The sequence below is a fragment of the Cariama cristata genome, unplaced genomic scaffold (genome assembly GCF_000690535.1).
Source record: "Cariama cristata isolate BGI_N322 unplaced genomic scaffold, ASM69053v1 scaffold20449, whole genome shotgun sequence".
Taxonomy (NCBI): Eukaryota; Metazoa; Chordata; class Aves; order Cariamiformes; family Cariamidae; genus Cariama; species Cariama cristata.
Genome location: NW_009634284.1, coordinates 7,778 through 21,705, shown reverse-complemented (window position 1 = coordinate 21,705; position 13,928 = coordinate 7,778). Strand labels below are relative to the sequence as shown.

The following is a 13,928-nucleotide window of genomic DNA, read 5'->3' as shown; positions in this document are numbered from 1 at the left end:
TCCAGGAACCTCCTGGATTGCTTATGCCCTGCTGTGTTGTCCCTCCAACAGATATCGGGGTGGTTGAAGTCCCCCATGAAGACCAGGGCTTGTGAACGTGAGGCTGCTCCTATCTGTCTATAGAGGGCCTCATCTGCTCGGTCTTCCTGGTCGGGTGGCCTGTAGCAGACCCCCACTATAATGACACCTGTCCCTGCCCTCCCTTTAGTCCTGACCCATAAGCTCTCGGTCAGCTCCTCATCCATCCCTAGGCAGAGCTCCATGCACTCCAGCTGGTCACTGACATAGAGGGTGACACCCTCTCCTCGTCTCCCCTGCCTGTCCTTCCAAAAGAGCCTGTACCCTTCCATTCCAACACTCCAGTCGTAGGAGCCATCCCACCATGTCTCCGAGATGCCAATGAGATCGAGCCCTGCAGGCATGCGCACATCTCTAGCTCCTCTTGTTTATTCCCCATGCTATGAGCGTTTGCATAGAGGTATTTAAGCTGGGTCCCTGATGAAGCTGCCTTACTGCCTGGAGTGGCTGGGACTCCTTTGTGCTGTTCTTCAGGTGCTCTCCTGCTGACCTGTGATCCCTCTCCAGGCTCTGGGCGTCTACTGCTGGCACTGGCCTCAAACTGGCAGGAGTGCGATGGACTGAGGTTCCCCTCTCCCAGCAACTTTAGTTTAAAGCCCTCTTCACCAGCTTGGGAAGCCTATGACCGAAGATGCTCTTCCCCTTCTGTGACAGGTGGACCCCATCAGCCCCCAGTGGACCAGATTTCTCAAAGCGAGTACTCCCATGGTCTGAGTAGCTGAACCCCTGGCTGTGGCACCAGTCCTGTAAGCATTTGTGGAATTGCCAGATTTGATCAGGCCTTTCACACCCCTTCCCTTTGACCGGGAGGATTGATGAAAAATCTACCTATGCTCCAGAGGCCCTTACCACTGCTCCCAGGGCTCTTAATCCTTCTTGATACTCCTCAGACTGCTCCTGGCTGTATCATTGGTGCCCACGTGAAACAACAGCAGCAGATAATAGTCAGTGTACTGTGCGAGGCTTGGTAGTCTCTCAGTGACATCCCTGACACGAGCCCCCAGTACGCAGCACACCTCTCTAGAGACTGTGTCAGGTCAGCAAATGAATGCCTCCATACCTGTCAGGAGAGAGTCGCCTACTGCTATCACCTGTCGCCTTTTCTTAGTTGCACTGGTTGTTATACGGGGAGCCGACTCGGTTGCCTTACTTAGCCCCAGCATCTCTCCTGATGTGACAGGTTAATTCTAAGTTATACAACACAATTTAAATTACATGTTTTATAATGTGTATAGTGCCCACCCTAATGTCATGGCTTTTTACTTCATACCTTCTTTGTTACCTTGTTTGTTGTGTTTTTTTAGCCATTCTATGTTCTTCCTGATTGCTTCCAAATATGCCTCAGCTTTCCCTAGAGGAAAGGATGAGAGAGAAATCAGTCACTTACATAAATGATTGATGCAGCTTGCATCAAGCTAACTGGGTGAAGTTGGTCACAGTGAAGGCAGATTAAAACTATTCTTAGTTTCTGTTTAAAAGCTGAGTCCTGTCAACCTTAGTCAGGCAAAATTCCCACAGATGGCTGGCAGGTTTTGTCTGTGCAAGGTTAGTCATCCACAAATTTAGGATTATGGCTTTTTTGATCTTTATGCATAACTTTTGGTGGTATCCACAGATACTGCATATGTGGATTAAAGGCCACCTGTAGCTTTTTGATCACAGTAATTGTTCAGCAAAGATGAAGCTGTTAAGACAGCAAGGAATGACTTAAATAAGACTGATAGCTTTGAGTATCTGCTCATATACAAAGTGTCAGAAAACTCCTCCATACAGTAGTACTAACAGCATACAGCAAATCTAAGATTGTGATATTTTGGAAAGACAAGTTGAGATACAGCTACTTATATTTACTGAGAGAAAGGATGTATTAAAATTACCATGGTAAGTCCTTGTATAGTTGAAATTTTAAAGTGATGGCTATTTTTCAACCAGAAAGCACACAGGACAGAATTAGTTCAAGGATTACCTAATAAGGCTCCTAAAGAAATATTCCAGCTAATGGATTTTGAATTCTCAACTTGGCTGGACCTTTATTGATGTAATGTTCTTACATTTGTCAGGGAAAAAAATCCTAGCATGATTAGCATGTAGAAGGCTACTACTGCCAACTATGCATGTCTGGTCGCATTAGTAAGTGGATACAATATTAGATATACCATAATTTTTGAGCTGGGAGTGCAGAGTTAGCTTTATAGTAAGTTACTCTGTAAATGAGCAAAGGACATAGCATGATGAGACAAAGAACTAAATACTGATCCAATTTAAATTTCTAAAAAGCTATTGGGCTGAACATTTTTCTGAAGGTAAAGGAAAATAACCTGAACCAAACTGAACAGACAAATCTTCAATAGACAGTGAAATATGTTATTTATCACTTCCCACAGGTATTGAGACAATTTTTCTTTACTGTGAAATTAGACAGCTATCTTGAGCTATTTTCCTCTTTTGTGCTCAAATAACCACTGCTGGAAAAAATGCCACCTTCTATCTGTGAGCGGCTAATAGTTTATATGTCTGCACTGCCCACAGGACCGAACCAGGTGACCAATGAACTACAATCTACTGTAGCCTTGGTTACTGCAATTCATTAGTGAGCATGTTGCAGTGAAAACACATGCATCCAAAAAATGTATGAGCATAAAACAGCATCAGTGCAAAACAGATTATAAGCAATTTGACTACAAAATGTAGATGCTTATGCTGGATCCTTAGCAATAAGAACTCACTGAAAGGTTTCTGCACCAACAAACATCCTCCTTCAGAAGTTCAGCACTGTCCTTTGCAGATTTGTTTTGAGATATAGCAGCTGATTTGAACCCCATGGACAGAGTGACTTCAGCTAGTACAGTCTAATGTAGCATGGCATGTGGCATTATGTGTCATGCTGAGGCAACTAGGATAATAAAAGTACTACTGTACTAAGTTTGCTTATTGAGACACTAACTTACTGTAATAGGTTTTCAAAGTTATGTAAAACAGGTTAATTGCTGATGACTCTTAACCTCTAGCAGTGAGTAACGCAAATTGTGTCACTTTGCAGAACTATTCACTACCTTTCAGTACCAGCTTGTTCTAACACAAACTAGAGGAAATCAATGGGCTCACTTAGAATATTGAATATCCTCATGATCTGATTTCACTGAAAAGCCACAGATGCAAAGAAGCAAAATCTCTCTGCACTACTGTGTCAAAATGCATTTCATATTGGTCTCAAAAGGGGCTATGAATTCTGTGAAAGATTATGGCCTTACTCAGCAAGGGATATAGATTCATATATTTATAGTAAGCAAATAAGTACACTTCCGAATCAAGCTGTTGTGTGCTGACTCCCAGTAACTATAAACTGAAGATACTTAAGCTAACACAATGGAAAAGCAGTACCAAAGAGAGGAAAAGATTCTGATCACTTGGAGCATACATAGGTAGCAAAAGCAATGGCTATTTTGTACCTCTGGGCTCTTCACTGTTTCCTGCTGCATTTTGTTCTTCATTTTTTGTAGAATCCTTTGAAATTTCGTATTCCTTTTCCATTTTAGCTGCTTCTTCCTTTGTACTGTCTGCTTCTTCACTACTCTTGCCTAAAGAAATAACAATAAGAGTAATTTTGTATCAAACGTACCAAAGGCACTTCTAAATCACATCAATACGAACTTTAGGAAGTAAAACATTTTGACTGATGATTGAGGAAGAACCTCTTGGAGTCTGGCTCAAAGTGGTTTCTAAACGTCATCTCTACCCCAGACTTCTGGAAATAGGAATACCTGTTTCTGCTCTTACAAAAGTACCTGAATACAGGTGACTAAAATGCAATAATATGTAGTTCATAAAGGCATAATCCTTTGTGCAAAGGAAAATGATAGGAAATTTGCGTTTCCTAGATCCAAAGTTGACAAAGAAAGATTTTTTTATTATTTAAGTCTTAAAAAGCATTGATACAGCTTGCTTTTGTATATGTGTAATATTGTATATGTCCGGACTCCAATGAAGAAAAGGACAGTGCATACACTTCTCCAAGACTGGACAATTAAGTAAGAATTCCTCTCTTGTTGTGTATTTAGACATCTAAGCTGTGGCTACAGGTCCTTGAGGGACTGTATGTTTAACTAGCAGTCTGGCTTCTAAAGCAATTAGCATGCTGAATAGGTAAAAAAAATTGTGTTATTCCAGGAGAGAAAATTGTAGAATAAGTACCTGCTGGTAGCTTTGTTCTGGTTTTAGTGGAAGGGTTCTCAAGCTTCTTCTTTGTCTGCTCAGCTATCATTGTATCTAAGTTTTCTAGAAATGAAGGCAAGACAAAACCAAACCCCAGTTATTCTTCAACAGATACGATAAGGAATCTATACTATATTCTCTGCAACACCAGTTTGAATGGTAAGCGGAAATCTAAAAGAACAGTCTGCATCCTTGTCTCTGAAGAATTAATGGCAACACTAAAAGAACAAACAAATACCTATATTGAACTTTGATCAATTTTATTAAAAAAATTAACAACTAAATCACGACAACCTGTGTACCAAATAGAGTCAATAGTCATAAAGACAGTAAACGTGTGCATATATATTCTAGTCATTTAAGTCACGTAAGTCACAAAATATAGATAACGGTATCTGCAGCAATTTATTCTGATGAAAGCAATGAAAGGGTTTAAGTAACTTCACAAAGTATACAAGACTAAGAAATATGTGCTTCCTCCTGGTGGCAAAATATCCCAAACTGCTTATCTGTCTGGATTTTATACAGTTTCATTGGAAAAGAAGTCTAATAAAAGGTTTTAAATTATATTTAGATGAAATAAATTCATAAACTGAACTGATTAAAACAAATATTTTTTAAAGTTGCTGAAGTCAAGCAAATACCTGAAAACCCAGTAGACAGCTGTGGCAATGCATATAGCTCTAGAAATCTAGAAAATGTTTTTCTATGCAAATTTCAGGGCTGAACTCATCTAATTTGAACATAAAAGCATCTTTTCATCAAGACAGATGTTTCAGATATAAACATTGTATGCTTATGTGGGACAAAAAAAGGTCCTTTTGATACAATTCTAAATAGATATTCACAAATACAGATCATCATACAATCTGCCATTTTTCCTCAGTCATATTATAGACATAGTACAGAATTTTCTTTCCCTTTATCAGCTTTTTTAAAAGGTTCAGTTAAACATGGATCCAAAATTTGATAGATGTCAGCTAGATGATGGGGTATTTTTGAGATACTTGGTTTTGAATTGTCAATATTCCCTTTATATAAACAGCTAAAATATTCAGTATGAGATGTGGTAACTGTGGCAGAATAGATACTATAGGGCTAGTAAATATTTTAGATCGCATCTTCTGTGTAAGGCCAACATATTATCCATCAGCCAGGAGCATCTTTTTCCATTGGAAGGATACTCAGCACTGAAACCTAAAGACTAGTTTTTTAGCAAGCACATTTCTCTTCATGGCAGATCACCATAAGCAATTCTGCCTGCCATCTGATGAAAAATCACATAATCCTGTCTGCCTGAGTCCTCGATATTTTGTTATTTACATAAAATTAAAATGCAAGCAGTTTTTGTTGGCACCCTGCCTGATTGCACCCTGTCAGTTCTACATCACATTAGGGTTTTTTTGTGAAAACCATTTCCATTTGGTACCTATCTTTTTAATGTGATTTCTGACTTTGCCATATGCCCTAAACTAAACAGGTCTGGGCTGGGTTACAAGCTGGATCAGCCATACTGATGAAGAAAAAACCAAGCTAGAATTATAGTGGTGGTATTCATGCCTCACTAATCACTTTATCCAAAGCTTATTGAAAGGATGGTAAACATTCCTTTCAGCTGAGCTTAAGATACTATTTTTTATCCTGAATCAGTACCATACCACTATTCCAGAAGCAATATAATGATTTCTCTGTTGCAAGAGGCACAGTTTTTAGGATAAGATTATACAGCTAAGAACTTAAAAACCCTTTGTAAATTCAAGTGAATAGATTATTCTCCTTTACTAATTCATGCAAATGCAAAAATGTCACTGATTTTAGACCTTAATCCAGCAAAATCTATTAAATTAGGCTTATTTTTAAGTGTAAACATAGTATTTTAAAATAAATAGGAGTATTTAAATATTTAAAATGCCACACCCACGTAAGTGCATTGATTCATAAGTGCCTTTCATGTTCTGTCTTAAAAGTGCCTGCATTTAGGCACTGCTGTAGTAAGCTTATATTAGCAGAAAATAAAAAAACCTCCACCACAAGATGGATTTATAACCTGCTTAGACATCTTTAGATTTAAATGTCTGCATACTGGTAATATTTCCAAATGTTTTTGTTATGTTGATAGACTGTAGTGTTTAAAAGTTGTACACATATCCACATACAGCATGTGCTACAGAAGGCAACAGCATTTATACTCCTCCATTATTCAGTTACTTCTATAAATCCAATCAGGAATTCTACGGTTTCTCTGAGTCTTTCAATTTGGCTAGCAATTTCATTTGAGTTCAATATATGAGTAATAAATAATATTTATTACCTCTTTGTCAAGCATAGTAACATAATAATATGCACTGATTTCCAGCCATATGCATTGAACAGCTACATCTGTATATGAAGTATAATATGGCAATGTGACCACTAATGATCCAAGCTTTGCCACTAAAGCCAGACTGCATATGATAACAACTATATACCATTTTCAAAGCTTTGTTTTGACAGTAAAGATATGGGCAAGTTTATATGACAGGCCTTTTAATAAGGACTCTTGCTAGCTGGATGGCACATCAACATGAATCTCAAGATTTCTTAAGCAGCTGCATTTTCTGTGTGGCAGAGAGGAGCTAACTATGTAAGCCTGTTCATGTTTACGGGGATCATCTGGTGTACCTACATATGTATCACAGAGAGAATATTACCAGAGAATCCCAATTTTTCTTGAACAGGATTTATTGCCCTTTTTTCCCCTTCAGAATTAATGTCTTTAACAGCTGGTATTGTTTCAAAATATGTTTGTACTTGTCATATGTGGCTAGGCCACAGCTGAACAATGTTTGCTCTAAGTTACACTGATGGAGTGAGTCATCTCCTCAACTGAGAGATGCCTGGCCAGCAGCTAAGCAACTGCATGTCGTATTTGGAGGTCTAACAAGAATTGATTACTTTTCCGGTATCGTTTCCCTAGCAACATAATTTTTACAGAGGAAGAGTATAGAAAGGTACTGACCTTTCCACAGAGCTGGCCATTTATTTGAAATGGCACTAATTAAAACAACAGAACAATAACTACTGAGCTAATGGAAGTGACCTACGTTGGTAAAATAGGTCACTCCTCTGGCGGCCGGCTTTCCGCCGAGCAGTATAATCTCATCACTCGAACCAGACACCAGGAGTCAGAAGAACTGGTTTCTGCCTTCCCTCACTTTCTAACTCGCTCTTTGATCTGGGATGACTCACTGAAGCATTCATGCTGCAGGAGGGCTCCTATTTTGAGTAGCCATTTTGAGACACCGTGGGCACAGTTTCTACAGGCACTACACAGTGATAGATCCTATTAATTGCACCTGAAAATGCAAATTCTCAGCACTTTTGAAACTCTGAAGGCCTTCCAGTTGGGCATTTGAAAATCTGAATGACATAAAAGCAGAATGCTTAGCTTTTCTCTGGGAGAATGCACTGCAGTAACACTCTTTAAATCCATGGCAGAAGATACTACATGAAAAAATACTACCAATTAAATTACTTTGTTCTTATTAGAGAGGCAGAAACTAATGTACCCACCTGAGTATTTAACAGAATTGGTAATAGAAGCCTGAAATGGACTCTTCTCTATAGACAGACAGATTCATGAGTTTTCTGGACTCTTGTTAATTTTCCTGCAAAGGGTTTTTTCATCTGCATAATTGTCTTGCACCCTGAAGGCAGTTTCACATTCTATCCTCGTCAAATTGAGTGAAGCTGAGATTTCATGTCATTACATTTCTGTAGAAAGACCTGCTTTGCTGTTCTGTTTTCATACAGCATAGAAAGGCTGTGCTTATTAAAGGAGAAGAAGGGAAGATCACGGTACCTGAAATCGATCTTAATGATAGCTAAAAAATTAGTTTACTTAAATAGTTCATACACTACAGCAGCTTCAGCTGGAGAGCTTTGTGCTGATGAGTGCTGTATGAGATGCACATATTTCAGGCATTAAAAAAGCAGAGTTCTCCTGGGGCTCTTCTGTCTCCTGCAGTACAAGATCCTTAAGAGTTTGCAAGGCCTTTTTCCATCTGTGACAAAACTAAGGACATCTCAGCTTGTGACTATTCTGTGGGGAATAGTGTACCTGATTAATTCTTTGGCCAAATCCTCCTTTTAGTTCACGTGAGTGCAGGTCCAAGAACTGCCAATATCCACTGGATTTTCACCAGTGTAGCCAAAAGCAGAGTTTGACTTTAGTCAGCTTGTGTATGTATCATGCATATGTCACATAAACTGCTTAAACTGTGATGAACAAGAGAAATCCCTCCATTGTGGAATTACAGATGGGTCTCAGCCTTGCAAATATCCTGCTCCTTTCTAAATCCCTCCCTCATACCAAGATACGGCATTTTCTTTTTGAATCTTCCTGTTTGACTGATTTGTTGTGATGGTGTGTCTGAAGCCTAATGCTGCCATGAGGAATGACATGTCAGGTGACAAACTCCAGATAGTGGCATCACTTGTAAATAGACTATAGGCAAGATGGTCAGAGTGATTTGAAATAAAACCAGCAGCAGTATCGCTTGGCAATCAGATTAAAAGCAACTCAAAAAGTAAACCACAATTAAATAGATGTGTTTTGGGGTGAACAATGCCCTGACCAAGTCTCTTTTATTGTCCTTATTAAATTCTCTACCTCTCCGACTATTTCTCAGATATATCCTTTCAATATTCTACAGGCGCTTCCTTTGCAACACTCCAGGTCTCCTAGAGCTGTGTTGTGCAGTCCCTTCCAAATCCTTTCCCATCTTGGGGTTGCTACGTGGCCTGTGCACACATTTTAAGTATTTTTATAGCATGCACTTTATAAGCACAACAGTTTGGGACTGAAGCAGCACACAGCCGCCTCTACTGCAGGAGTGGGATGGAGCTTAGTTTTGAAAGTTCAGTGATACCCTCTTTACCCTGCACCCACATCATCATTCTTTATGAAAAGGGTTGTCAAGCATTGGAACAGGCTGCCCAGGGAAGCAGTTGAGTCACCATCCCTGGAGGTATTTAAAAGCCGTGTAGGTGTGGTGCTTAGGGACATGGCTTAGTGGTGGACTTGGCCATGCTAGGTTAACAGTTGGACTCAATGATCTTAAAGGTCTTTTCCAATCTAAACAATTCTATGAGTCTATTATCTCAGTGCTCAGCTGGCAACAGAAAGGTACTGAATTCAGAAAGTAAGCTTTTTTATGCAGCTATTAAATATAGTGAGAAAAAATAAAAGCGTTGCCCTCCTTTCTTTAGAAACACAAACCACTTGGTAGGATGCAAAACCTAGATTTTAGGAACTAAGCAATATGCGCATCAAAAAAGACACTATGACGAGATGGAGATTTCTTACAAAGTGTCCAGTTGGGAAAGCATAGAGGAGGCAGTGAAGGGAAATGGAAGAGGCAATATATTTGCAAGAAATAGGTGCAAATTTAAAGGGTAGATAGTGACATGCAAAGGAATGAACTGTAATATATTCATTTTAGTTCTTGTACACATGATTTGATAATCATGTAATGTGGTGGGAAAAAGAATTAGTAATACTAAAACTACCAAATCTCTCCCAAAAAGGTATCTGCGAAAATTTTGATCCTATGGATACTGGAAATACTATGCACTCACACATATTGTCATCCTCAGGTGATGCTCATTTTACTGTAGTCTGTAGTGGTCCTGTTTTTTAAGGTTAGCTGTCATAGACTTTTCATACCATAGCTACCCATTTTTTTTATTGCTTAACTAAACAAATATCAGGATCAGACCTTTGGCCTGCAACATCTGTGCTGATGAGAACTTCAGGGAGTAGTCACAGTAGTCAAACAAGTCCTCCTCCGCCAAGAAAAGCCCAGATTGTGTCTACTATGCACTGGCCTATGCCAGGGAAATTGCAGAGCTTTGCCTTCATCAGAAGTGGAGCTGTGGAGGGTACCAAGTGTGAATGCGAGAGGCAGAACAGCTATTCCATATTCGTTAGCAGGGAGAGGCAGGGATGTGTTAAAAATCAACACAGGGGACTTTCTGCCTCTTCTGTTTCCCCTGGATTTTTTTCATGCAGCCTCAGTCTGTCTAGAAGAGAGTATTATAGTAAAAAAGTATCCCAGCAGTAACTTTAGAAAAGGACCAAACTGATGAGTATACATATACCTCAGCAATAGTTCACCAGTGAACCATCCGTCTCCCTACTGCTAGTGCGTCCTGCAGTCTGGTCTTCTTTCCAGTTGTCCATGGAGAACAAATGATGAGGGGGTAGAAGAGGTAAACAGAGACATCTGTTCACGCCCGTTTCTAACCAACACAATCTCCTACTCAGTCACGGGGGAGAGTGTGGATTCTGACAGTGAGTCAGACCAAAGGGAGGCGGTGTGAGAGGTGGCTTTGGTTTGGTCTATGGAGGGAGGCAGCTGTGACTTGAACACTGCATACTGATGAGCTGGAGCAATTTCTCTATTTCCCTCCTAATTAAAGGGGCATTTGCTCCCCAACTGGTCTGCTGTGGGCGGCGTGTTGTACACCATAGCTCCAGTAAGCTAGACTCTCTACTACAAGGAGGTGAAAAGTGGGATCCCCCTCAGAAAAAGCTTAAACTTAATTTTCCTCCCACTCCTTTGCCTCTTTCTCTTCTCCAAGGTTGTTCAGTTGTGGAAGATACAGAAGCTCCAATTTAGAAACTGAAAACAAAATGACCACCCTCAATCATAAGATGCAATAAAATAACGCCTTATATGCAGTATCACCGTGAAGCTTCTATATATCTGTGAGATAGAGAAGTACTGATGGCAAAAGTTTGTGCTACATGTACTAGTCAATAAATGAGAACTCTACACAAGAATACAATGTGCACATAACTAATTTACATTTCTAGGGTAATAGTTCATTGGATAACACAACTTTCATTTGTTTGGGGTGGCAATGGATAAATTTGCTACAAATCTACTCTTGTAAGCAGCATACAGCAGGAGAATACAATCAATGTACTGCATAAAAAGAATTCACATAAACACACTGGTGCCTTTTAAGAATTTGTCTATCACCTCTGAAAGCTCTATTTTTGTTATGGTCCACTAGGCCCTAATTACAAATATTTCCTAGAATGGTTCTAAAGATCACTCATTATTTTGGTTTCATTAGTGGGAGATGATTTACAAATGTATCTGAACAAACTGGCAGAAACCATTTGTTCCTGCTTCTGAGCTGACAAGAATATTATTAAAATAAATGTATTGCAAAACTATAGTTTACTTTACATAATGACTATAAATAGATCTTTTACCAGGATCATAGTGGACTAATACACTTTCATTTTAAAATTAGCTAGATAGCCTGGCATATGCAGGAAAAGTCACTCAGCACACAAAAATTTCCTCTTCGTGTTGTGTAGATGAAGCTTCTCCTTAATATTTCTCTGGTCTGTGGTAGATGGCTCTGATAGAAAAGCTATCAGAGACATCTCCACCGTGACACTGGTCAAGACACAGAAGGAAAATGAAGGAATGCATGGTATTATTCATAGACTAATATTCAAACAGTGCAAGTATCTATGCAATGCATTTCTTATTCTGCTCTGCTGAAATCTAAGTGAGTTTTGCTATTGGCTTGAACAGCACTTTTTCTCTTGAAGTACTCAGCACCGTGAAGGATATAGTCCTTTCAGTTCTGCACGGAAAATACAGTATCATCTATCTATGCAACAAAAACAGTATGAATACCATGAATAATGAAATATTTTATGCTGAATCAGTCAGAACTTCTCTGAAAGCTTCTTGCTGCTTTCCGCTGGTCATTATGCGGAGAGATTCCAACTCTTTCTTTCCACTCGGTCACTGCACCCTTGCCAACAGCAATCATTGTTTCAGTAACTGTCCTAAGGCCCTCCCAATTGACTCAACCTGTTCAGTGACAACAGCCTGTGCCTCTAGCAGGTTGGGGCAAGCAAGGAGAGTTCAGCTGTTTGGGCAGCATTTGCTGGATGCTAGCAACCAACCCACAGGTGCATACGTTGATACCACAGTTGGATCTAATTCACAAGCCACCTAAGTAACTGGCATCCTGTATCATATGATTAATTACCGTTTGCTTTCTGTACCAACAGCGTTTGACCATTCTTTTAATTGCAAAAATGATTTTAAAGCAGCTTTCAATCTTCAGAGGGCAGACAGGCTTTCTAGAAAGACTTTTGAAAACCTTTGAACAGCCTAGAAACATATCATGAGGCTTTCACTCGACAGAAGAATTTGCACCCAGTACATCAAAACTCAGCATTCGTAGTTAAGGAAGTAAAGAGTGATAGAAGTTAATGGCATTTTGCCACCAGCAGGGCAATTATCAAATATGATGCATTTAATCTGAATGCACATTTTATATCAGTTTGTTACAGCCTCTCTTTAATGCTTCCAAAGCTATACTTTCTGAATACATACTGTAAAAAGTAGGCAGTACTTTTTCTCCTCTTTCATATATATGAATACTTCGGTTTTGGCTTTCTGGGTTCTTTGTTACAGATTTTATTTAGCATATGGAAAATTTTAAAATATGTATTACATAATATTGAATATGTGTATTAAAACATGAACTTCCTCTTCCTTGCATTTGTATGTGCATGCACGTGTGTTTTTCTTGCACCACACTGCAGCTACATCCTTTGTAACTTAAAGCTAAACCTAATAACATAATTCAACGCAGCAGCAAGATACTTTCCCCTAGAGTAGGATACGATGATGATGACATAATGCTGTGGTTTCCAAATCCCAAACCAGCTGTTACTGGTATATGCATTCAAATTCACTGTCTCTGCATCCGTGTGAGAGGCATAAAAGCTTGTGACTTGATTCAGTAAATGATTTATTATTTTGAATGTATAATTCAGGGACATAGCTTACACATGGCTTCAGCCACAGAGTGGGGAAAAGTAATTTAGGCAGTCTCCTACTGTAATAAAACAGAGAAAGGATATAATCCATCTGCACAGACCCAGTAGGTATTTTCCACCAACTAGCATGGGATCTGTTCACTGACTTTGGACTGAGGGAACAACTAAAAGCTGCCAATTTTTAAAATTGTTCCTTCTCTCTGACAGACATTCACACCAATTCCTTTATCTGCTATAAATAAATACAGCTGGGCATCGATCCCCTAAACCAAACTGCATCAAGAAACACAGTACCTGTTCAAGTATTACTGGGTATATTATGCTGTAACTTATAGTTGAATAAGGGTGGCAATAAAACTGTTGCCATGCTTATGGATACTGCAAGAAGCTGATTCTCCTGTGCTTGCTGTTCTTGAATATTTGAGAATATTAGCTCAATAAATGAAGGTCAGCTTTAAAGTAATTTCTCAACAGCAAGTCTAAAAAAAGAATACCACAGAAGCAACTTGAGACCTATGAGAAAGCTTTTTCCACTACAGTAAGTTGCTTTGATGGAGTACAAAATCCATCTCTGTATAAATCACTCATTTGCAAGGCAGAGGCTGGATACATCAATTGAAAGTCTCACTTTAAATCCAGACTAAATCAGACCTCTGAAACTCTTAACCTAATCCCTGCCCTCTGTACTATGTCATCATGACAATTTGTTTCCAGGGTTACAGTATTTATTTACTCAAACTAAAACCAATGTGAACAACTGCCCTGAATTTCAGCA

The 13,928-nt window shown here is 39.2% G+C and overlaps 1 protein-coding gene across 1 annotated transcript in view; it reads right to left on the bottom strand.

Annotated features, from left to right (window-relative positions):
* Window positions 1–1,138: 1,138 nt before the first annotated feature.
* SCG3 (secretogranin III) overlaps window positions 1,139–13,928 on the bottom strand; it is a gene marked incomplete at both ends in the record, with an annotated part of 20,171 nt that continues 7,381 nt past the window's right edge. Inside the window, 4 exons of the mRNA XM_009707103.1 lie at window positions 1,139–1,246; window positions 1,349–1,429; window positions 3,528–3,656; window positions 4,270–4,353. Coding sequence (XP_009705405.1) covers window positions 1,139–1,246; window positions 1,349–1,429; window positions 3,528–3,656; window positions 4,270–4,353 — 402 coding nt within the window. The remainder of the gene's footprint in view (window positions 1,247–1,348; window positions 1,430–3,527; window positions 3,657–4,269; window positions 4,354–13,928) is intronic.